The following is a 24,607-nucleotide window of genomic DNA, read 5'->3' on the forward strand; positions in this document are numbered from 1 at the left end:
TTACATCACACTAGCTTGGAGTAATTACAACACAAACTTCCATCGTTGATGCATTTGACTGATGATGTCATTTCACCTGATTAATGATCACTGTCCAAGCATTTGCATCATCTAATAACTGATCTGCAAAATTCACTCATTCATTTTTCTCTCAGAAAAACCAGACGTCAGCCGCGGAGGATTGAGCTGCTTTGTACAGAACGATCAGCCGAAAGCTGCTGAGCACAGAAGGGCTCTCCAGCCTGGTGTGTATGTGCAGTAGTCTGTTTATTTAAGCGAGTACACTGATTTCATATATTTCTTTCTGAGAATACAGCACTGAGACAACCACCGCTTTCTTTACAGAAATTTCAACGTACAAATTTGAACAGAACACGAGAACTCCAGCTCCACTGTCAGTCCTCTTTCTCCCCCAAAGTGGAACACAAATATCTGACTCATTGCACAGGCTGTGTGGCCCTAAAATGATCATGGAATCTTTGTGTGCACAGCAATTTGCTGTTGCTGCAAGAGAGCGGCGTGCAGTTGCAGCTCAGACACCTCTACAGCCGGCAGCCGATGACGGACAGTTCATCTGCAGCATCCTTCAGGCTCTTGCACTTCGCTTGCAGGCTGGGACTGCTGGAGCACTCATCGGGCCAAGGCCAGCGCTCCACCCAGGAGTCCTTTCCTAACATGTAGATGAATCTGGCAGCCAGGGAGGGAATAGAGAGGAGTTTACACTGTGTGGGTCGTATTACGCCTCCAAATGGCTGTCGTTGAAGAACAAAAAACATTCTTCTGGGTCCAATTCTGTGGCTGGTTCAGATGAATTTGATTCACTGCACAGTGGAGACAGACGTCCATAACAAAGCTTTGGAATGCTGTGGGTTCTGGTCTTGATGACAGACGAGGACACAGTTAAAGATAAGGCGTGGGCTGGGCTAAGCTCCTCAGGACGACCGCTGACAATGAAACGCTCTGCACCTAAGATGTGTGTTCGTTTTCAAGTGCAGGGAATGAAGCTTCGTTTATACTCGGCGAGCGATCATGTGACACAAATAGTTCACTGATAAAAACACTGTTTACATGACTAGAGACTCCAAAGAAGGCCGATTCATTTTTAACTGCTTTAGAAACAGGAGGTCTTAAAAATCTGCATCTGAGTGAATGTTTTGCAGCCAAATCAAATATTTTACAGGATGTTCAACCTTTGTTTCTTCATAATACTGGAATGTACTCCCTGACTTGTTTCTTTACAGGGTTTGTCTGAAGGTAATAAAGTAGACCATGAATATGAGAAATGAGTTTACAGATAATTGCAGTCCCTCCTCGTCATTGTTGAGGTTGCTTTATGTTCATGTCTCTGAGTTTCACTCGTTGTCTTTTTGATTCTTCCAGTTCATTTAGTTTGTTCGCCCTCTAGTGTTTCGGAGAATATTGCAGCGCAGAGAGCATAAACGCCTCCGTTTGACGAGCAAATAAGATAATGTAGCCTTTTGTAGTCAGAGTTTGTACTTCGGAGGGCAGTTATGTTTTCCCAAACCCCAGTTTGTCAACAAACAAACATGGCTGCCAGTACAGTGAGCAGTAAATTCATTTTCAGGATGATCAGGCGATGTACTGGTGTGGTGTCTAGTTCCTGTAAACAGCCGAGTGTTTACTGCAAGCATCCCACTTTCTCTGGTAGCGTACAAGTATAATAAGACTGCTCATTAGAAAATAATAATAATTAGGGAGTCGGGGGAGAGGGGTCAATTTCAGAGAACAAAACTCAGTCCTTAATTTCAAAGTCATAAATTGGGTAAAACGGTGGTAACACCAGCCGTCATCTGATTTAGTTCGGCCTAAAGTCGTGTTCTCATGGCGAAGCTCCTGAATGATGCATAAACATGTTTTCTTTCTGTGTTATTTTATGACAATTATTAAAATAATAAAGCACTCATGGCTCAGATTGGTTCAACTTCATCGCACCAGAATATCTCAGAATATCACCGTCCTCCCCCGGCTCCATGATTCATTCATTTTTTGGAGCAAAGCGACGACAAAAAATCGATTTGAAAGATGTGACTACTTTGAATATAAAAGACACATTTGTAATCAAACCTCCTCCGTGTACAGCCAGAGCCTCTAACGCTCTGTTGGACTGCAGGTGTGTTGGTTGGGTTCTCGCTCCTCCTACCTGTTGGTGTCGGCGTCGATGTTCCACTGGTCCTCTTTGGGGCCGATGATGAGGTACTGGGAGCCCTTCTTCAGGACCAGTCCATCTCTGCAGCCTCCGTGAGACATGAAAAACCTCCTCTGGCCCACTTCAACTCCTGCCTCCACGCCTTCAGAGTCAGAACATATTCATAGCTGCATTACAGTGAATTACCCGATATAAGAGCTTCAACTTGAGTGAATTCGGATACATCGGTTATTTAACATCCTGGGCTGTTAAAAAGATATTTGTCCTCCATCATGAGGACTTCAGGATTTAACTACTCTCTTACTCGTGTTTTTTTTATTATTAATGATCAATGCTTTGTTTAAAAAAAGAGCTGATGCTCATCAAATACACACATCCACTGGATTGACTCACCCAGCTTGATAACTTGTGTGATCTCCATCTCGTACTTGTCGTAGTAACTCTGAGTGACGTTCAGCACCTTCACCTGGAAAACTGCAGCACAACAAAACCCACGTGACGTTTGCTTTGTTCGTAACGAGGCTTGTCGGGATGATGCGGTGACATTTGGTGGTGATGTTCGTGGTCCTGAGACCAATTCTTTTGGCCTCCTCCTGACCCCTCTTATAAAAGTGTCACATGTACACAATAATAAACGCATCCGAATAGGTCTATAAGCATGAGCATATATATATATAAGCATGAAAATGGAGCTTAACCTTTGGTAATTGTATTCATTTTTTGGAGATGTTTTGTCGACTCATACTGGAATATTGTTCTCGTGTTTGACTGGCAATAACTTAATGAAGACTGTGAGACTTGTTGTGACTAACTTTAAACTCAGCTGTGTGTATGTGTGTGTGTGTGTGTGTGTGTGTGTGTGTGTGTGTGTGTGTAGGTGTGTGTGTGTGTGTGTGTGTGTGTGTCGTACCGTGGTGTAACGTGTTGCAGGCCAACGTCTCTCTTTCTTTGTTGGGGACGTTTTCACTGTCGCTTCTGGAGACACAGCAGTCACCTGGAGATCGCGAGCGAATAAAACAATAATAATAATAAAATAAAATAACTACACGTACAAACATGTCCACCAATGCATTGCTGCAGACACGGTGGAGCTCTTACCCTGCGTGCAGCGGCAGACGTTGTCCCTGCAGATCTGAGTGAGCTCCTCCATGTCCTCACTGGGAGTGTAGGTGTGACTGCAGCGGTGATCTGAGAGAGAGAGAGAGAGAGAGAGAGAGAGACACAACACCTGTCACTGAAAGTTGTTTTTCAAAATTATAATTACAGTAAATAAACTGGACATATTCTACATCATCTGATGACCAAACCTGACATTTCCTGGATGTGTTGGTGAACTATTTCCTGGATGTGGTGAACTATTTCCTGGATGTGGTGGTGAACTATTTCCTGGATGTGGTGGTGAACTATTTCCTGGATGTGGTGAACTATTTCCTGGATGTGGTGGTGAACTATTTCCTGCATGTGGTGGTGAACTCTTTCCTGGATGTGGTGGTGAACTATTTCCTGGATGTGATGGTGAACTGTTTCCTGGATGTGGTGGTGAACTCTTTCCTGGATGTGGTGGTGAACTATTTCCTGGATGTGGTGGTGAACTATTTCCTGGATGTGGTGGTGAACTATTTCCTGGATGTGGTGGTGAACTATTTCCTGGATGTGATGGTGAACTATTTCCTGGATGTGATGGTGAACTATTTCCTGGATGTGGTGAACTATTTCCTGGATGTGGTGAACTATTTCCTGGATGTGATGGTGAACTATTTCCTGGATGTGATGGTGAACTATTTCCTGGATGTGATGGTGAACTATTTCCTGGATGTGGTGAACTATTTCCTGGATGTGATGGTGAACTATTTCCTGGATGTGATGGTGAACTATTTCCTGGATGTGATGGTGAACTATTTCCTGGATGTGGATGTGGATAATTACAGTAAATAAACTGGACATATTCTACATCATCTGATGACCAAACCTGACATTTCCTGGATGTGTTGGTGAACTATTTCCTGGATGTGGTGAACTATTTCCTGGATGTGATGGTGAACTATTTCCTGGATGTGATGGTGAACTATTTCCTGGATATGGTGAACTATTTCCAGGATGTGGTGGTGAACTATTTCCTGGATGTGATGGTGAACTATTTCCTGGATGTGATGGTGAACTATTTCCTGGATGTGGTGAACTATTTCCTGGATGTGGTGGTGAACTATTTCCTGGATGTGGTGAACTATTTCCTGGATGTGATGGTGAACTATTTCCTGGATGTGATGGTGAACTATTTCCTGGATATGGTGAACTATTTCCAGGATGTGATGGTGAACTATTTCCTGGATGTGATGGTGAACTATTTCCTGGATGTGATGGTGAACTATTTCCTGGATGTGGTGAACTATTTCCTGGATGTGGTGGTGAACTATTTCCTGGATGTGGTGAACTATTTCCTGGATGTGGTGGTGAACTATTTCCAGGATGTGGTGGTGAACTATTTCCTGGATGTGATGGTGAACTATTTCCAGGATGTGGTGGTGAACTATTTCCAGGATGTGGTGGTGAACTATTTCCAGGATGTGGTGAACTATTTCCTGGATGTGGTGGTGAACTATTTCCTGGATGTGGTGGTGAACTATTTCCTGGATGTGGTGGTCAGAACGTGTTCGTCCTACCTGGGTTGTAATACTCGTAGACGGTAACCGAGGACGGCTGCAGGAGGCCCACTTTGAAGCTCTGCTGCAGCCTGAAGATCAGGATCTCCGGCTCTTTGTGAGACACCTGGGAGGAGGACAGGGAGGACAGTGTGTCATAGCAACAGTGAAGAGTAAACAAGCGCTGGGTTCCACTGTGCAAAGATCCAGATGATTGAGTAAACCTGCAACTTGGAAAAGCCACAGAAATGGAGACCCTTAGAGACATTTCTTTTCATTGAGGGAAACTTTGTATTTGTGCATCTCAATGACACGAAGCAGCTCGTCGATGCTTTACCTTGAACAGGTGGATGATCAGAGAGCCTCTGTCACTCAGGTTATCAACAATCTGGAAGTTATTGATGTAACGGTCCACTGAGTTTGAAAGCTGGACAAACACACACACGAACACAGAATCGGTTACGATGTAGAACACTTTTCATGAACTGCTTTCTGAAAGGGATCCATCGGGATGTTGGCTTCTTTTCTGTTAGGAGAAGAATCAAACACCTCGATGAATCAGGTCTTTTCTCGAGAAGATCATTCCTGTTTTTATTTCATCTCGGTTTTATATTTTAGACAAATAACAGAAGAAGTCGGCCCTGTTTGAGGCTCCCTTCACGGTTACATCGCTGCTCCTCTATGAGCCAAAGTGCAGCCTCAGATAAAAATACATTTTTATATCATCGATATTATGATCAATTTAGTTGGAACTTTAATGCGTTTAACTCCTTTCCTCCTGTTCTTCATGTCACTTTTTCAAAATAAGAGCAAAAACTATTTCATACATTAAAACTATTACGCATTCTCTTAAAGTGGCAATCCTTAAGATTTAAGTCCTGGTTGATTTAGATTTTACATTTGAGTGACAACAATGGAGTCGTGCTCAGAGTTTAGCAGTCTGCAGTCTTTTTGTTGACGCCTGACATTCAAATTTACAGAATTGTGTTGTTTGTATCGCTGCAAAAATATAAATACTGCAATACTTTCATCATTCACCGTTGTGTTACTTCCTTCTGCGATCGACAGAAACTAAACAGACACTTATTTAAGGGAAAATCTTTGAGATTGATTCAAAAACACGTTTCTGTGAATGTAAAGTGGAGATGTGCTCTACAGCAGGCTACACTTTAAACTTTATAAGTTTATAAGTTATCAGTAGAAGCCGATTACCATCTCCAGGTCGGAGTTTTCTGGGGTGAAGCCGGTGGGCAGGCTGATGTCCAGAACCACCATCCGGACATCTCTGGGTCCTAAAGCCCTGTGGGGACAGAGACCAGCACTGACTAAATATACTTCAGCTTTTTATTCAAACACTACAAGACAGGCTGCATTTTAATAAAAGTGAAGACAATAACTCACCGCACTTTGATGGTGATCTGGTAGGATTTTTCTACATCAGCTGGAGGCTTTTCTGTGGAAACAAAGCATTTCTTAATGTGCTGTGGCCTTCAATTCATAGTACTAATATCCAGTTGTGCCACAGAATGTCATTTTAGTTTACTAATGATGATATAATAATCTATTGAAGATGTCCAGTGTGTTGAATTGTTGAATTCAATTTGTGTTCAATTTTTTTCCAATATTTTTATGTAATTTTGGGACTTTCTTTACATTTTTACATTGCTGTAGAAAGTGCTTTATAAATATAGTTTATTTATTATTGATTTATTATTAGATAATATAAAGAGAGAGACATCGTTCATGTGTATTATGAGACAGCGTGAGAACTTGAGTTACCGCTGGATTCTTCAATAGTGACGTTGAGCTCAAAGTCCTTGCAGGGCGTTCGCTCATCCACCTCATGCAGCTGGTTGTAATACGTCACAACCTGGGGTCAAAGTTTGAGTAACAGGAAGTGACACCACATGCAAAACAGACAAGTTACAAGAAACAAAATAAAAGCCTTGTTCTCAAAACATTAACCGGTTAGAAACAACTTCCTGCTGTATCTCTGTGTAGGTTTTGAGTGATGTCGGTCATGTGATGCTATCATTGATTCCATTTTTGCACGTGTTTATATCTCACGTGAGAAAAAAAAAGAAATCTTTTTTCTTGCTGAACTAAAAGTGTCATCGCGTCGTCGTACCTCCAGTATTCCCTGTCCGTTCCCTCGAGCCTGCACTTCCACATCAAGATGAGCCGGCAACTGCGAAGAAGACATTTTGTGTTGAAATCAGTCAGTTTGTGAAGTGACCAAAACCTGCATTCTCTCTAGTGTCCACCAGGGGGCGACTCCTCTGGTTGTATAGAAGTCTATGAGAAAATGACTCTACTTCTCTCTTGATTTATTAGGATTTGTACAAATCAAATGACCAAGACAAACAAGTCAATGTGCCTTCTCCTTCTGTTCTATCTTTAAAACACATTAAACAATCACTTCCTGATGTTGCAGAAATGTCCTGCAAACTCACTCTTTCATGTTATGAAACTCAGCTTAGAGTCGTTCTGAGTTTCTGAACATCAAGTGAGAAACATCGTGATGAACGGATTTCACATATATATATTCATCCTGGATTTTACGTTCAGTTCCAGGTCTCTCACCCTGGAGGACTGACCCACGTAGGCGGTCACGGGGTTGAATTGGTAGCGGATTTCCCTGCGTCCCGTCATCCTGACGTCCACATCCAGACTGAGGTCAACGGGAGGAGGTTTGTTGATCAGGTACTCTGACAGCGCCTGGAGCACCACCATGGTGGACTGAGGAGGGAAACGGAGCGCCGATAAGAAAGCTTGAAGGACATTTCATTTAATTCATGATTCTTACTGTTAGATACAATCTGAAGAAACAAGTCATGTTAGCATGGAGAGAGAAGGCTCAGGACACAACTGTTAGATACACCGTTTGGACCGGGGTAGCTATCACATGAACACGTTTTAATGCTTTCTCTAACTGCTGGGCAATGGTGCAAACTACATTGCGCTGTCATATTGTAGGAAGTAGGTTGTTATGGTGGTGTTTCTGCGTTTCTTTTAGCTTAGCCTCGTTGATATGAATGGGATGGGCTCAATAAAACACCTGTCAGTGGGTGTTCTAATCAGAGTCTGGACTTCCAGTGTCGCCCTGTCGTTACCTGAGTGGAGCCGAAGCCGCCTCCTCTCCTCCGCTGGTTGTTCAGCCATTTGAACGGCGCCGCCGCTTCCTCCATGAGCCCCAACTTGACCAGAGTCAGCAGGGCGTAGCCGGTCGCCTCCAAGGTGAACAAGGTGTTGTGTGTGTCGGGCCAGTGGCTGCCACCTGGAGGAGAGAGGAAGGGGGAAATAGAAGCGCTGATATGTCGGCTTTAAAGCCATCGTTTGGATTATTTGAAGAGGGGTTGCATGAGGTTCTTCTCCACAGTCAGTGTTCTTCTACAGTAGCTGTGTATTTGACATTTTACCTTGAATGTTTTTGTTAATGGAGTCTCGTGGCTTCAAAGAGAGCAGAGATAACGGCTTCAGCTCCCCGCTGGAAAGGGTCTGACAGCAAGGTTCAACAGTGAACATATTCTAAATACAGCGTGAAAATGATTGAACTGATCTTGATTTGTTAAGGTGTTTAAAATACGTCCACAGCAGTACTTTGCTCCCGTGCTGGTACTTCGTTCTGTTCCTCCATCTACTGTAGCTAATACACCGACTATGGAGAAGAACCTCAAGAGATTTGACAAAAGAAATCAATAAAATGAATTGACTGAGGCAGTAACTTGATGTTTGTTGTGGGCACTAATGAAACAGGGCCGAGTGTATGAGAAACCTGCAGCGGCAGCGCTGAGTAACGATGGTATCGGGTTGTAGGGTTGAGCTTTGCCCAGCAGAGCCAGCGCGTAGGAGGCGATGGCCACGGTGTACGGCCGCCTCCCCGTCACCACCAGCGCTCTCTTCAGGTACTCAGCCGTCTTATGGATAACCACCTGCAGCAGCCACATGGGGCAGATCATAGTCAGCACAACTACTGATAATAAACCGCATCATGATAACAACGAGGATTAAAAAAGACAACAGACACCGGTTGGCTGATATGAAATGTACCTCTATGTTGGGACCGGCGCAGCTGATCCCGGCCTGCTTGGCCTCAGCGAGCGCGATGAGGACGAAGGCTGTCAGGGTTATTTCGGGGTCGTCACCACGGAGACCGCCCTGGAGACACAAACAGGAGGTTTGTATTAAAGTCTAGAATAATACCAGTTCATTCCAATTACTGCATGACAGTTGTTCAACCTTATTTTTTGTTTTATTTCCCGAGTTTCCCAAAGAGTTTTACAAAAAAACAACCAAAAGAATGGCCTTGCGGCTGCACGGCATTCTGGGTAATTACGCCAGAATGAATTTTAAGTCTCACCGTCATGGTAGTAGCGTAAACCGGGTTGTTCTCCACGAAGTTGCCCCTTTGGAGCCGGTGCTTGTTGTTCACCAGGAAGAGCAGAGGGTCGCACACCTGCTGCTCGGCGACGCCGGTGATGGCGTGAGCCATGGAGAACACTTTCACCACGTACGCCGTGATCCTGACAATCAGGCCGACTGTGGTTAGAGCTACATACAGCCGAAGTGATGTCAACTGATATCAACACATCGTGACTCTTGAATTGTTCATTTCAGAATGTGGCACAAACATGTGCTTACATGCACACATGCGAACATTATGTATTTTCTTGGAAATCAGCTTTTTGGTGAAACGTAAAATGTTGAGAGTACCATGTACTTGCACCTTCCCTCCTGTAGGGGGGGTAAGAGCCATCACTCATTCTGTACGCCAGCTGGTTCTCATAGCCTGAAAAGAGCATCGAAGAATTCAAAGATAAAAGGATACGAAGGAGAGAGAGATGCACTTTAATTCACTCGTAATGTAAACAGAACGGCTCAAATCTCTCCATTCATCCATTGCTGTATCCATTCAACCACAGATCCATGTATCTGACCATCCATCCATCCACCTCTGTATCAAACTATCCATCCATCAATCTATCCATCCCCAGACATTGAGATCAGTCCATCCACTCACCAACTCTTTCATTCATCCGTCCATCCAAGTTATCTTTGTTTTAATGTGTTCATTTAAACAGACATCAATCGCCCATTCTACTGCTTCTCTTTACTTTCTTTGGAAACCCTTCATCCATCTATCGACGCCTTCTTTTCTCTGTCTCTCACCTCTCCTGATGTAGCGGAGAGCGTCAGCCTTGCGATCCACCCCTACACTCTCCCAGTTGTTGGTTCGCTCCAGGTAGAGGGTGGCGATGAGCGGCAGAGTGATGCTGGCCAAGTTCTGCTCCACGCAGCCGCCGGGCATCCGGATCAGAGAGGCCAGGGAGTCCTCACTGATGGAGTTATCGATGCTGTCTGCCAACACGTTGCCTGGAGGGGAAGAGGAGGAATCAGGAATCGGAGCACTCTCCACGGGTTCATTTTTGAATCCTTACCACCAGTGACTGACCTCTGACGTTGATGAACGTCTCCGGCACAGAGTTCGGCACAACTGACTGCAGTTCCATCTTGCGCACACGAACAGTTTGTGTTCCTGTCGTGGACGGAAGAGAGCCATTCAGTTAAACTCGGTTATTTTCAACCCCAAACCTAAAGAGAATCTAATCATTATAACACAAAGACACCAAATTAATAATTCTGGGAAGACGTCCTGAACTGATTAATACTTGATCTCAAAAGCATACTGGTGGTTTACACAGTAATACACATATAGATATAGATAGAGAGAAAAGAAGAGAACGCCAGAGTTAAGAGACTCAATCAATAAATGTGGCATACGTGTGGTGGATATCTAGATGTAGTGATGGACTCAGACCTGAATTTCAATCGCCTCCTTAACTTGTGATCTTCTTACCTCCCTCAGCAGACGGGTTCAACACCGTACTCCAAACTTCAGTCTTCTGCACTCCGTCCAGCTGTTTGGGTTCAGAAAAGACGCGTCTTTATTCAAGTAAGTCTGTTGTATTTGAATGAACTTCTTAACATCTATATTCTCCTCTTACATTCCAGGAAGGACACACAGATTTTTTACAATCCAGAATATCAACTTTCCTCTTCAGCAGCTCACCCTGTTTTTAGAAGGTCATCATCAAGAGTGACTCACCACCACCCGAAGTTGTTTCTGGATGCGGTCTCCTCCCATCAAGTCTCTGGCTACCACCGTCACCTCCAGAGGAAGTTTCCCCACCACCAGCGGCACGATGGTGTAAGGCACCGCCACAGAAGAGCCGGCCGGCAGCGTCAGTTCCTGCGTGTGTTTCTTCTTGAAGGCAATGCTGCAAATGCCTTCTGTCTTCATCAGCACCACCCTCACCTGAACGGGAAACCAGCCACAATATATCTGAACATCAAAATTCGTACACATATTTACATTTTTCAATGACTACGACATGTACCCTGAATGAGAAGAAGGTGGCGGTGCATTAAAACGCATCGAATCAGAGCTTGAGCTCGGACTTTCTTACGTGCAGGTTTTCGTAGCCGTAGTTGTGCACCACCGCTTTGATCTGGACCTGTTCGTTCCTCGCCACCGAATACGGCAGCTTCAGGTCCACGAAGAACCGCTTCCATGCTTTGACGTTGTAAGGCTCCGCAACACAGAAACCTACAGACGTTCAGAGAAAACATTGGCGACGGGGCTTCTGCACAAGTATGAATGTGTTTAACGTGTTTCCTTCATCCTTTGGGTTTAAAGATTTGAACTTTCAAATCTCTTAAATGCGATCAATTACAAAAATGTACTCACTGACTGACTGTATATCACCGTGAAAACCATTTTCACATTAACTGTGGGGGTCCAGGCGGCAAATGCTGAAGTGTTTTAAAACCTGCATTCTCTCTAGTGTCCACCAGGGGGCGACTCCTCTGGTCGTATAGAAGTCTATAGAAAATGACTCTACTTGTCTCTTGATTTATTCCCTCAGTAAACATTGTAAACATGAGTTTATGTCTCAATCTCTAGTTTCAAGTCTTCTTCAATACAGCATGATGTTCATTTAGTACATTATGGTCCATTTAGAGTCACACAGACCATAAAGCAGGGGATGCTTTAGGGGCGGGGCTACACAGTGATTGACAGGTCACTGCCGCTACCAGAGATGTAAACAGCATCTCTACGTCGCTCCTCCGCATTCCAAATATGGTCACCTCTGTTCATTGGTTGCAAAAAGGGCAAAATGGCAACATCTGTAATCCAAGATCAACAGACCGATGACTCTGTCCACTCATCATATACAGTCTATGTGGGGGTTAAATGTGCAGAAGAGACATGTGCCGCGAATCTAAAGCCGTAAAGCAAACTGCAGCCTGACTAGCTGGGTTGGAAATGCCTCTCCAGACATCCGGGGCTCAAAAGATAAAAGCTAGGGTACAAGAGAGAGAAGAAGAAAATGAAGATGGAAGAATGGGAAAACTCTGGAACTCGCTCACTCAAATGAGACAGAACGACAGTAAATAAAACAGAGCCTGGATCGGGTGTGGCCTCCTCGTACCTGTGTGAGGTGATGCACTGATGGCCAGAACCCCCCACTCTGTGATGCTGTCTGGTAAAGCATGGTCCAGGTTCATCAACGCCAACCTGTTGATCAGATTCACACCTTATCACCAGGAGGTCCAACACAAAGTAGAGCACAGCTGTATCCATGGATGGATATGAGACAATGGGCCCCTCCAGGCTCCTACATATCAACAAGAGCCAAAGATTCAAGGAGACATATATTTGGTCATTTTGCGTCTCTTCGAGGTCTTTTTGCGTCTCCTTTTGACCGTTTTGCAGCTCTTTGGTTCGTTTGCTTCTCTTATGGGTGGTTTTGAATCCTTTTGTAGTCATTCTGTGTCTTTTTATGGTCGTTTTGCTTCTCTTTCTAGTCATTTTTTAAACTATTTTTGGTCTTTTTTCATCTCTTTGTAGACGTGTTGTGTCCTTTTTGGTTGTTTTGCGTCTCCGTGGTAGATCTGCTACTCTTCACAATCAGAATGAGAAATGGTTTAATGCCAACTATGTTTGCACATACAATGAATTTGACTTGGTGCTGATTGGTGGACAACAGTATAAATGTTAATTTACTGTATGAAAGCAGGAAATAAAGATTTAAAACAGACTGCCCATTCAGCAGCTAACTTGTAAAATGTTCACTTAAATTAGTGCGGAACATGGATGTTTGTTTAACGCGGGAAACAGACTCAGCATTGTTGATTCTGAGCCGTTTATCCAGCGGTGATCACTGACCAAACGAAACATGATGCAACGCCGGGAGTTCACGGTGCTTTTTCCTCACATGATGACAGAGTGAGAGACTTTGGATCAAGAATGTTACGTCAAATCTCACTGACTGGGTTTTGGACTTTTGGGGACCCAGTTGGTCGGTGACAGCAGAGCGGAGGTGCTTCTGTGCCGCGTTTGCTTAAAGATCCTGAACAGACACTGGACGCAACAGATGGGAACAGACATTTAAAAGCAACCTTCTTTTGGCTTCATACGTTTTTAGAAACATCATCAAACATCACACGACCACATCGGAGGGTCAACAGACACTCTAACACCACCATTGCTAACACGTCGGTGAACACGAGAGGACAACATATCTCTGTGTCCTCTTTCAGGGATGACTTGTTCCCGTGGAGATGAATCATGAACTCAAACGAACTCACACACTTTCCTTCACTGCAGGTCTTTACACAAACACCCGACACGTTAAATCAGTTTCATCGTCAGCAGCACCAACAGATCTTGACACGAGACTAACAACAGAAGAAAAGTCCATCTATTTTATTTTGGGATGATTCATTTCCCTGTCGAAGAATATTGATCCCACTCAGTGAAATTTGTGCCATTGATGAATCTTTTTGCAGATAGTGTTGATGAAACAAGTCTGAGAGGTTGATTGCATATTGTTACACTAATCTATGGAAGCCCAACGAGGTCTTACAATATAAACTTGAAAATTAAAGTCAAATTCCACAACAGCATTTTAAATTTCAACAAATGCAACAATCAAATTTTCATTTTCACAAACTATCGGACGATATTAAATTTAGAACGGAAAAGCTGTTTTTCGTTTAATTTCCAAAGTCGTACGCCGCTGCGATATTGAAATGTCAAATCAAATTGTAAAATTAAGAAGCAATAGAAACAATATATACTAAACCTTTCTGTTCGTGCGAGAATCATTTCAGTCAGAATTACAATTAAAATGCAATTTTATAACTATTTGAAAATGGAATCAGCATTGAAATGCCGTTTTCCTTTTCATGCAATGGTGGTCCATCTATTTGCTTTTATTTCTGAATGATATTTGATTGCTTGCTTATCGCTCCTGCAACAACGTAACTGCAGTACAGGGACGAACACAATGTCAGAATATGAATAAGATTCAGAGTGTGCGAGTGAGTCGGCCTCTGGTGTTTCACTCACCCGTCTCTGTCAGCCTGGCTGGGCAGCTTCACATCCGTCCACAGCCAAGACTCGTAGAACTTGGATCGCAGATACACTTCAGTCTCATCCATGTACTCCTCCTCTTCCTCCTCATCTTCCTCCTCCTCTTCCTCTTCTGCCATTTTGTTAGCATTTGAATAGGTCAGGCGCCGTCCACTCGTTTTGATGGGTACTGTCTGAGCCGTTAAACGTACCCAATCTATGGACACATTTTAACATGATTAGCAGGTCTTGACCTCTCATTACATATCTCTAATATATGGATCTAGAAGCTGTTAACATGCCTACACACACACACACACACACACACACACACACACACACAACAAATTCATTAAAGTTATTTTAACGTTCATTGTTTCTCCCCGAAACACATTGAGAGATGTCTGACAAAAGTGCCTCATTAATCATCGATTTATCTGTTTGTGCTTCTTCTTCTTCTTCCCTCCCTTTTCTGGCGCATGGCTTTGTTTTTTGGGGTGGTAATGCAACCTGCAGATCAGCGGAAAAGTGTGAAAATTGTGTCACCGACATGTCGTTGTATGCAACACAATAAAACGGGGACCGACTGTTAAACCGGGCTCTTTAATGGAGGGAGCCTTTAATGAGCTGCGTGGAAGGAATTATTCCAACTTGTGCCACTCCAGCAGCTCTCGGGGTGGCGATATCGGTCCACCACTTCTTCCTCTCAGGCAGTTTATTAATATACCTAATATACCTTTTAGCAAATAAAAAGCTAAATCGCCATCAGACGTTAGCCGGTGGGTTCAGAGATCGCATTCCAGCCAACGCGTCCTCTTCTCGCCACGTGGACCTGCATACAGCTAAAGGCTGCTCAAACTCCATCGGACCGCCAACGGAAACCAGAAGGCTTCCCGCACCAACATCTTGTCCCACTGCCTACAGATTCTGCATGAAGATTATTTGGGTTGTGAGCAAACACCTGCACAACGAATGACATTCCCATCGGCCTCATCTGTCCTTTGTGTTTGGTGATACTTAGCTCATGCTAGCATGCTGACACATTAAAACACTTCAAACATCATATCACAGAATTTCAAAGAAAGATGTGAAAACGTTTCCTGCCGACTAAAAATCTAAAAAGGTTGAAGTAGAGTAATTACCAAATGTACCCGCGGACAGGACTATCCTTCCGTCATGCGCAGACACGCCCACTCTGTGGGATGGAACAGAGGGCCTGGTGACTTGAGCGGTGGTGGTGAAGGGTGGCGGGGTGGTGGGGATGTCCGTGTTGAACGCTTGGTTCCTGAAGGTGGCGCAGCAGTAGCGGAAGGCCCGGATGCACTCCCAGCCCTCCGTGATGTAGAGGGAGCGCCGCGTGCAGGAGTACGGCATGGCGATCTCCCTGAGGCCGTCCTTGCAGCAGCGACGCTGCAGCTTCTCCTTGTAATGACTCTCTGGAGGCAGGAGGAACCAGCAGTCAGTCATCAGTGCTCGTAGTAAAACATCAACATCTTGTGAAGGGAACTGAACAGAGAATGACAAAGAACAAATTGAACAAAAGGGCACTCGATGTAAAGTGATGTTCAGGAAAGTGAAAAACAATGGGCCCCGTGATTCAGATCCGCTCCAACATTTCATGGGTTCTTTCTCGGCCCACGCTCCATCCTTCCACTAAGTTTCATGAAAATCAAGCCGGCAGTTTTTCTGTAATCCTGCTGACAAACAGACATCAAATCCAACAAATCCCAGCTGTGCTTTACTCACCCAGCTGTGCTTCACTCACCAGCTGTGCTTCACTCACCCAGCTGTGCTTCACTCACCCAGCTGTGCTTTACTCACCCAGCTGTGCTTCACTCACCCAGCTGTGCTTCACTCACCCAGCTGTGCTTCACTCACCCAGCTGTGCTTTACTCACCCAGCTGTGCTTCACTCACCAGCTGTGCTTCACTCACCCAGCTGTGCTTCACTCACCCAGCTGTGCTTTACTCACCCAGCTGTGCTTCACTCACCCAGCTGTGTTTTACTCACCCAGCTGTGCTTCACTCACCCAGCTGTGCTTTACTCACCCAGCTGTGCTTCACTCACCCAGCTGTGCTTCACTCACCCAGCTGTGCTTCACTCACCCAGCTGTGCTTCACTCACCCAGCTGTGCTTTACTCACCCAGCTGTGCTTCACTCACCCAGCTGTGCTTCACTCACCCAGCTGTGCTTCACTCACCCAGCTGTGCTTCACTCACCCAGCTGTGTTTTACTCACCCAGCTGTGCTTCACTCACCCAGCTGTGCTTCACTCACCAGCTGTGCTTCACTCACCCAGCTGTGCTTCACTCACCCAGCTGTGCTTCACTCACCCAGCTGTGCTTTACTCACCCAGCTGTGCTTTACTCACCCAGCTGTGCTTCACTCACCCAGCTGTGCTTTACTCACCCAGCTGTGCTTTACGCTGCAAGAGTTCGGCAGAGCGCCTCCTTCTGGCACTGCGTGGACACTGCAGGGCTGCGGAGGAGACGAAAACATATTTATGTCTCCATCGTGGACGATCTTTTTACAAATAAAGATATATCTGATTCATGACCAGCATCAGTGCTGCCACTCTGATAGATATCAAGGATGCAATGACACGACTCTATGACACGACTCTGACTGTCAAACTGATTCTGAAACAGTTTTCATGTCTACTTTTCATTATTTTCATTTGCAGTAGAAGAAGTATTACTAATAGCAGTTTTTTCAAGTCTTTTGTGGTTTCAGTGGAGACTGTTATTGTCCCCTGATAGTTTAAACAAACTAAATGTTGGCAGATGTCAGCCTTCGATACGACTTTGCCTCAGTACAGCAGCTCCAGTGTTGCTTCACTTTGAGTAAACACACACAGCAAACACGGCCTCTACAAAGTTAAAGTCGGACTCCAACATTAGACACGGTTCCTTTTTACAGTAACTTTAAAATACCTGATCATTTTGAATGTATTGTTTTCTCTATTGATATACGTATGCAAGCTTTTCACAGTGAACAGTAAGCATGAATGAGAAAGACTCCAATACGAGCTCGTCCTGTTTGTAAAGCATCTCCTCATTCATTCTATCACAATACCTTTTTTTGTAGTCGATAAACAAATTAAGCAATAAAATAAAATGCCGCAATGACCAGTTTAAAATATATGTACATGCATGTACACATAGTGTATCGCCGGAAATATTCATTCTTTTCTCCATAATTTCACTTGGTGAGTATTTTCCTTTATCAAGTATTTCATTCACACAGGAGAAAACAAAAGCAGGCGTTTAGCATGTTGTTGATTCATCTCGACTGTTTATCGAGTGGAGTGCCAGGAAACGTGCTGTATCCTCAGCTGCTCCACGCTCAAAGGTTACCTTGTCTGGTTTGGGTTTTGAACCCGGCGCTGGAGGCGTAGAGCAGTCCGGCGTCTGAGAACACCGATGTGGCATCTCTGCCTCCGCCTCTGGTGCAGCCGATGTCTCCGTGCTCCACCACGCCCCAAATCTGAGGACGAGGTCCCGATGAGGACGAGGTGACGATGAGGACGAGGTCCCGATGAGGACGAGGTCCCGATGAGGACGAGGTGACGATGAGGACGAGGTGACGATGAGGACGAGGTCCCGATGAGGACGAGGTGACGATGAGGACGAGGTGACGAGAGGCTTCTTTTAGTTTCGGTAAGACACTAATGATGCTCGTCGGTGTGGAACAAAATAATAAGCTAATGACTTGTAACACCACACTATTTAAAAATGTGTAAATAACAAAGTGAAAAACTATGTTTCATTTGTCAAATCTAAATGTAAAAAGAAATCCGAATTTTTCATTTTCTCGATCACACCCACCTTCCTCTGTGTCAGCCGGTCCCGGTTCAGCAGATACACGGCGTTGTCCACAGCCACCAGGCTGACCTTGGCCCCCGGATCGCCTCGGACCTGAAACCTAAAGCTCTTCCCGGGCACGTAGTCTCGACGGTTGCCGTCCACCGGCCCGACTTTCAGCTGGAAGACAGCGAGAATTAAAATGCATCGACACAAAGAGCACATCCTGATTAACTGGTCGGTTTGTGTTTCAGAGCAGATCAGAAGAGTAAATAACGATTCAAGACATTTAATCGGCGTTATTCTAGGTCTTTCCATTTTCAATTTGATTCAATATATTTGAGTTTGAGTTCCCCTAAAACTCACTGAACCCCTGAGAACACCTGAGCATCTGTGAGGGTGGAATGGCTCGTTTTCTTTCTCTTCCACAAACACAACACAACTGTGACACCTTCTCAAACTCGTCATTGCAGGTGCAGAAATCCTATTCTACAAATCGCTAATCAAGAAATTGGGATTTCTGAACCTGCTATGAAGAAATTGAGAAGGTGTAAAAATAAATCTACTACTGATACACACACGTGACTGTTTCCTGCAACTACAAGCTCCACCGTCAGGTGCGTCGCTCCAATAACACGTCGGCACTGATCACTGATCACTCACCCCTCCACCGCAGGAATCTGCCACATCCACCCAGATGGAGTCCGCCACCACCTCCTCCCGCCCCTCCCAGGGAATACCGTAGAACGCCACGAAACGGAACGACGGCATCATCTCCGGGGTGACCGTCAGCCCGACGCCGGTGACCAGCTGGCCCGTCACGTCCATGCGCTCGGCAACAGCGATTCTGCCTTTGCTCAGCACCTGAGAGAGTTTTGGGGACAACGTGTGTTCTTTGATTCTGTTGCTGCGTTGTAATTGTGTGTTCTCGTCTCACCAGGTAGGTGATGTGTGTGATGAACTGTCTGTGCGTCGGGTCTGCGGGAGCGATGGTCAGCTTCAGGGGCAGTCGGTCTCCTACGGACACCGCGGTGGTCCCCGTGGAGATGTACAGGTAGTTCTGATGATGGTGGTTGAAGGGGACGTACGGCTGGACGGTGACCTGTTGTTTGGCCTGCTGCTCCGGTCTCAGGTCAGCCTGCATGGTCTCAGCCTGGGAAAACACACACAATGAACAACGTTGGGGTTGTGACAGTTTTGTCTTCATGAATCCGAAGAAAAAGGAAAAATTCAAGAGGAAAAAATCTTACAAAACAGCCTTTATGATTCTGGTCTATGACAGGGACGTCCATAAGTACCAGTGACTTAATACTGTCCTCTGAAGACACTCTTTTTTGTTACAAAGTTACTTTGTCGTCATATAAAGCAAAGAAAAACAGCAAAATCTTCACATCTCGTACAAAAATAATGAAGAAAACTCAAAAACAGTTAATCGAATTTCTTACTGACTTTCAGTTGATTAACTAATTCAACTTTTTTGCAATATATCATATATATATATATATATTATAAGTGTTTGCAATGTAGCAACCAGAGCAGTTGTGTAAAACGTGATATTTTAAAGGTTAACTTCTCGCAACATGAGACTCTTTGAACCGCTCAGAGGCTCTGTGAGTGGACTGTGATGCCGTCACTGACCGTGATGGTTTGTGGGCGTCTATCGGCGGGCATGTTGATGGTGACTCTGCCGGTGCCGGAGGAGATGACCACGGGCGAGTTCAGCAGCTTCAAGTCGACCTGAACGTTTCGGGCCGGGGAGCCGTCGTGGTGGCTCACCTGGATCTGGACGGGTTTGGGGGGAAACATTGTTTTCTCTGTGGTTTGAGTTGATTGGATGATGAACACAGAAGACGGTCCTTACTGTGAAGTCGAAGGGCAGGCCCGGCTTGAAGTACTTCGTTGTGTCTTTGAAGGACACGACGTACGGAGACTCCACAATTTTAATGCCAGTCTTCACTGCTTCAACCAGGTCGCTGCCTGTACAGGACACAAACAAACTGTACCAACGGAACCACAAACCTGAAGACATTCTGGAGTCTTGACTCAAAGGTACGAAAAAATAAATAAAATAACATATCCGGGGGAGACACTATTAAAGCTGTACATTTACAAGAAAAACACCTGGAAAAACACCTGGATATTCTCTGAGATTAAGGCACAAATATTCGAGAAAAAAAGAATTGACAAAATATTTTGTTCCCATCACACCACAGACAAAGGAAATAAAAGTGATTTTAGCCCAGAATGAAAGCGGGTTGGGGTTAGAAAACACACATTTTCCAAATGACTATTTATGTTTATGAATTGAAATGAAAATAATGAGTCTAGCGGTTGACGTTCCGTTATTTTTGCCTGTTCTTACCTGACTTGGTGAGCACGGAGGCCTTCACATACACAGACTTTCCCACCAGAGACCTGAAGTCGGGGTAAGCTCTCTTGATCTCCTCCATGCTCAGACTGACGACTCCTCCCTCCAGCTGCAGGCCAACAAGAGCACAGAAAACATCTGACGGTTATCAAGGCTATTGTTTCACTGTTATAACCAATCTACATTATTATTCACCAACATGTATAATTATTAGAATAAAAATCTTAGTTAAGGTCCAATTACAAGCTGTCAACCGGGAGTCTCGACAAGCAACTAATACTGATTCACCTAAACTGAGCAAACTTCCTCCACCAAAGAAGACTGTGAGACGTGGTTGAAAGCTCTGGAAATAAAGCTGGTAAGTTGACCTGCTGTTTTCAAGTTCAAGATTGGACTTTGACACAAGGTTTTATTAAATATTAAACCAAATGTCTCCTTGTTGCATTCGTTAAAAAACAAAAAAAAACACCACAATAACATATGCTGAGCACCAAACATGAATAGAAATGCAAATAAAGGGTCAATGATGATATCTATGTCGCTCACAAATGTGGCGGGAAGAGTTCACGACAGCGATGAGTGACTCACATTTGACACCTGCTTCACTGAAGGCAACCTCCTCATCTCCTGGTTGATCTTCACCCCAAACACCACGTAGGCCGTCCCCTGAACCGGCTCCCCGTACAGGTACCTGAGACACAATCCCAACGATGGGAAGCCAACAGTCAGCCGGTTGCATTCTTTGTTTTCATGTAAATACTTTCAAAGTCTGGAGGAAAATCCTGTCCGTCCCTGTGGTTGTGGCATGAGGATCAAATGTCCTTCTGCAGAGGCTGCGTCAGTGTAAGGACATGGCTTTAGAGTTGAAGGTAGAATGAGGTTTAGGTTAAACTAAGAGCAGCATTGGTCAACAGCTGAAGGTAAATCTGCTGCGTGAAGCCAAAGCGGAAGTGTCTTAAAGCTGCATTCTCTCTAGTGTCCAGCAGGGGGCGACTCCTCTGGTTGTATAGAAGTCTATGAGAGAATGACTCTACTTCTCTCTTGATTTATTACCTCAGTAAACATTGTAAACATGAGTTTATGGTCTTCTTCAGTACAGCATGATGTTCATTTAGCACATTCGTGTGTGTGAGGATTTGACCGACCTGGCCGAGACCTCTACCTCCAGTTCGCTGTCATCCAGGCTGAGGAAGGACTTCTTGGGCGTCAGGGTAACATTGAAGGCAGGAAGCACTGAAACATGAAGCATAACCTGACTAAATATTACACTCCTGACCAAAATGTCACATTCAGAGTTGAACGAAAGTGTGATGCCTGCAAGACGAACAGAAAAACCTCGACTGACGTGATCAGCTGAAGGACGCGCGGTTTAACTCGACCTACCGTATTTCTTCACCTCGAACTCAGAGGTGAACGTGTTCTGCTGCCAGTGGTCAAACTTTGCAGTCACCGTCCATTTTCCTTCACTAGCACATCAGAGATGAAAGGCCCATGAAACATTTAAACAGACGCATCTCTATCTGTCGGCAGGTGTTGACAGATGTTGATCTTACTTGACATATTCAGAGAGACGAAACAGGTCGGCATAGGTGCCTTCAGCAGGTCTGATCCTGGAGTTCTGTTTGACCACCACGCCGTCTGGATTCTGACACACACAGACCAAAATAACCAAAGAATAACCCATAAATATGATCAAAACGTATGTCGACAAAGTGTCTTACTCGTACATTTCTTCTTTAAGCCCGAGGTTGTTTTTTAAAAGGGCTTCTTTTCTTAGACCAACAGCCCAAAGATACACATTTTACAATCCTCTGGATCAAAAGAATAATTGGCTGATCAATTAATCTACGACCATGTTGTCTGTTTACCTGAATGTCTATTGTGACGGAGTTGTCGAAGGCCTTAAAGGACAGAGAGGACACGAAGACTCTGAATCGAACTGGAGGGAAAATGGACAAAAGACAGACTGAAGTAATGATTTGTACAACATTACTCAGGTGTGTGTCATTATCAATAGTACATCTTGACGTCTTGCACTGTCAATCAAAAAGATCAAACCAGACTTTCAAGTCCTCTTTCTCATCCGTGGGGTTATTTCGTGGTTTAAGTTTGTTGTCTTTCTTCGTCAGCATCTTCGCTTCTCACCGGTGTCTCCGGGGTTATAGATGGGTTTGTCCGTCTGGATGAAGATGTACCCGGAGTGGAAGGACACCATCAGTACCCTCTCCTCTGAGTGGTAGTTCTCGAAGTTCACCTTCAGATACACGAACTTGTTCGTTTTCTCATCGCGATTCAAGCGATCCGAGGGCAGCTGTGATCCAATGAGATCGAGACGCGAGAGGATGTTTAGAATGAAGGAAAGCATCACGATGCGGAGCAGGAAGGAGACACACTACATTCAGATGTAACCTGATATGTTTTCACTGTCACTTTATATATATACAGATATACTTACATACATACATAAACATCCATATATATAAAAAACTCCCCCCCTGAACCTCATAATCTCTGACATCTTACAATGTTCCTTGTGTTCATGCTTCTCTCTCGCACCCAAAACGTTTGGCCCCGATGACTCACCTGTATCTCCTTGAGAGCGCGGAATCCATTTTCCGGATTGAGTGTGACGGAGTCCTGGAGGAGCGCGGTGGTCTTACTGAAGTCCACGATGGAGATGGAGACGGTGACGGGGCTGGACAGGCCGTCTGCCTGCAGGTAGATGTTCTCCTGGCTGTCTGTCCTCAGCAGGTCTGGAGCCAGCAGAGTGAACCTGCAGGAAAACACCACACCATGAGGCAGGAAGTAACCGGGGTGGTACAGCCAGAACTTCAAGTACTACTGACACGACAACTAATAGTACTTCCACTTGTAGTCAGAGCACAGCAGGTTAGCTGCACATGCAAAATCTCAGTTTATATAGAGATCTCTGTGCTGGTCGCTACCATTCAAACAAGTAACAAACAACTGAAGAATATTCCTGGCAGTTGTTATGTTACATGTGTAATTAACGCTCAAGGTCAGTGTCCAACCTCAGTTATCTCACGAGAGTTTACTGTTTACATTTTTTGACTTTTGACTTCATGATTATGAATGACACAGTAACGTTTTTGAAAGCCAAGTCAAGAAAGAGAAACGATGAGGTGTGAGAAGAGAATATAAAACTGTAGATCCTGCAATAAAAGAGAACAACGTTCAGTAAAACCTGCAAAACAAACTGTCGTATGAATATCAACAGTACCTCGGTGTAGAACGAACTGTGGACATCTGACGTGATTGGCTGCAAACAAACAGAACAAGCATGAATTTAAGGCGCGACAGAGCCTTATATAATATATTATATATTATATATACTATATATAAATATATTATATGTTATATATATTATATATATAATATATTATATATAATGTATAATATATAATATATATAAATATATTATATATTATATGTATAAATATATTATATATATTTATTTATGATGTGTTTTCTGTGGAGGTCCAACTTTGCCATTTTTGCAACTGTGAGCGTGATCTCTGCGCACAGACAGACAGACAGACAAACAGACACACACACACACACACACACACACACACACACACACACACACACACACACACACACACACACACACACACACATACCTTCTACTCCCGAAGCCCCTGTGAATAGGACAGCGTGATTAGTTGTGAGTAAACAGAACTTTAAAGGTACAAACTGTCTCAGGAGGCGAACCTTCTTCTCTGGCCATCAGACTGTCCATCGGAGCTGCAGAGAAGCAGGAGAAACAACACGTTGTGCAGCGTCCACCGGCCCATGTCGACCGTCTGGGATCCTCAGCGGTCTGTGAACACGCGAGAGACGGTCAACTGCTATAACCCCCCCCCCCCCCCCCCCATCAGATGCTGCACACTCAACAGGAGGGGGAGGGGCTTCGGCTTCCGATCAATACCGATGACACAAAAACAAACTGTGTGAAGGGTCCCTGATGGAGACCAAAGTTCAGCATCAAGAGTTCAGAATCATCCTCCCGTACAGGCTGCACACAGACACACTGTTACCTGAACTTCTCTACCGCGTCCCACGCAGACACAGCTGGCATCTAAAAACCTCAGTGTCTGTTAACACAGAGGATTCTAGTGTGTTGCAGAGAAAGATCATTTTTATCTTATTTTCTTATTTTAAAGGTGACTTTATAACATCTGTCCAGAGA

General features: G+C 44.5%; 1 protein-coding gene across 1 annotated transcript; it reads right to left on the reverse strand.

Annotated features, from left to right (window-relative positions):
• Window positions 1-542: 542 nt before the first annotated feature.
• LOC306785099 (venom factor-like) lies at window positions 543-24,212 on the reverse strand (the record flags this gene model as incomplete). Its single annotated transcript, XM_079279324.1, has 42 exons — window positions 543-687; window positions 2,162-2,309; window positions 2,561-2,641; window positions 3,078-3,161; window positions 3,266-3,355; window positions 4,828-4,933; window positions 5,144-5,233; window positions 6,019-6,106; window positions 6,208-6,259; window positions 6,586-6,676; window positions 6,935-6,994; window positions 7,390-7,545; window positions 7,920-8,083; window positions 8,582-8,738; window positions 8,857-8,964; window positions 9,167-9,329; window positions 9,520-9,595; window positions 9,976-10,179; window positions 10,259-10,342; window positions 10,664-10,724; window positions 10,913-11,122; window positions 11,274-11,413; window positions 12,300-12,385; window positions 14,222-14,414; window positions 15,367-15,660; window positions 16,633-16,701; window positions 17,580-17,709; window positions 18,051-18,206; window positions 18,690-18,890; window positions 18,964-19,179; window positions 19,665-19,808; window positions 19,888-20,003; window positions 20,389-20,503; window positions 20,983-21,085; window positions 21,540-21,627; window positions 21,778-21,860; window positions 21,948-22,039; window positions 22,263-22,333; window positions 22,540-22,705; window positions 22,978-23,167; window positions 24,039-24,056; window positions 24,130-24,212. 42 exons carry the CDS (start codon window positions 24,210-24,212, stop codon window positions 543-545), a joined length of 5,172 nt encoding a protein of 1,723 aa, XP_079135450.1.
• Between the last annotated feature and the right edge of the window lie 395 nt (window positions 24,213-24,607).

This window comes from Melanostigma gelatinosum, assembly GCF_949748355.1.
Source record: "Melanostigma gelatinosum genome assembly, chromosome: 11".
In the NCBI taxonomy this organism is placed as follows: domain Eukaryota; kingdom Metazoa; phylum Chordata; class Actinopteri; order Perciformes; family Zoarcidae; genus Melanostigma; species Melanostigma gelatinosum.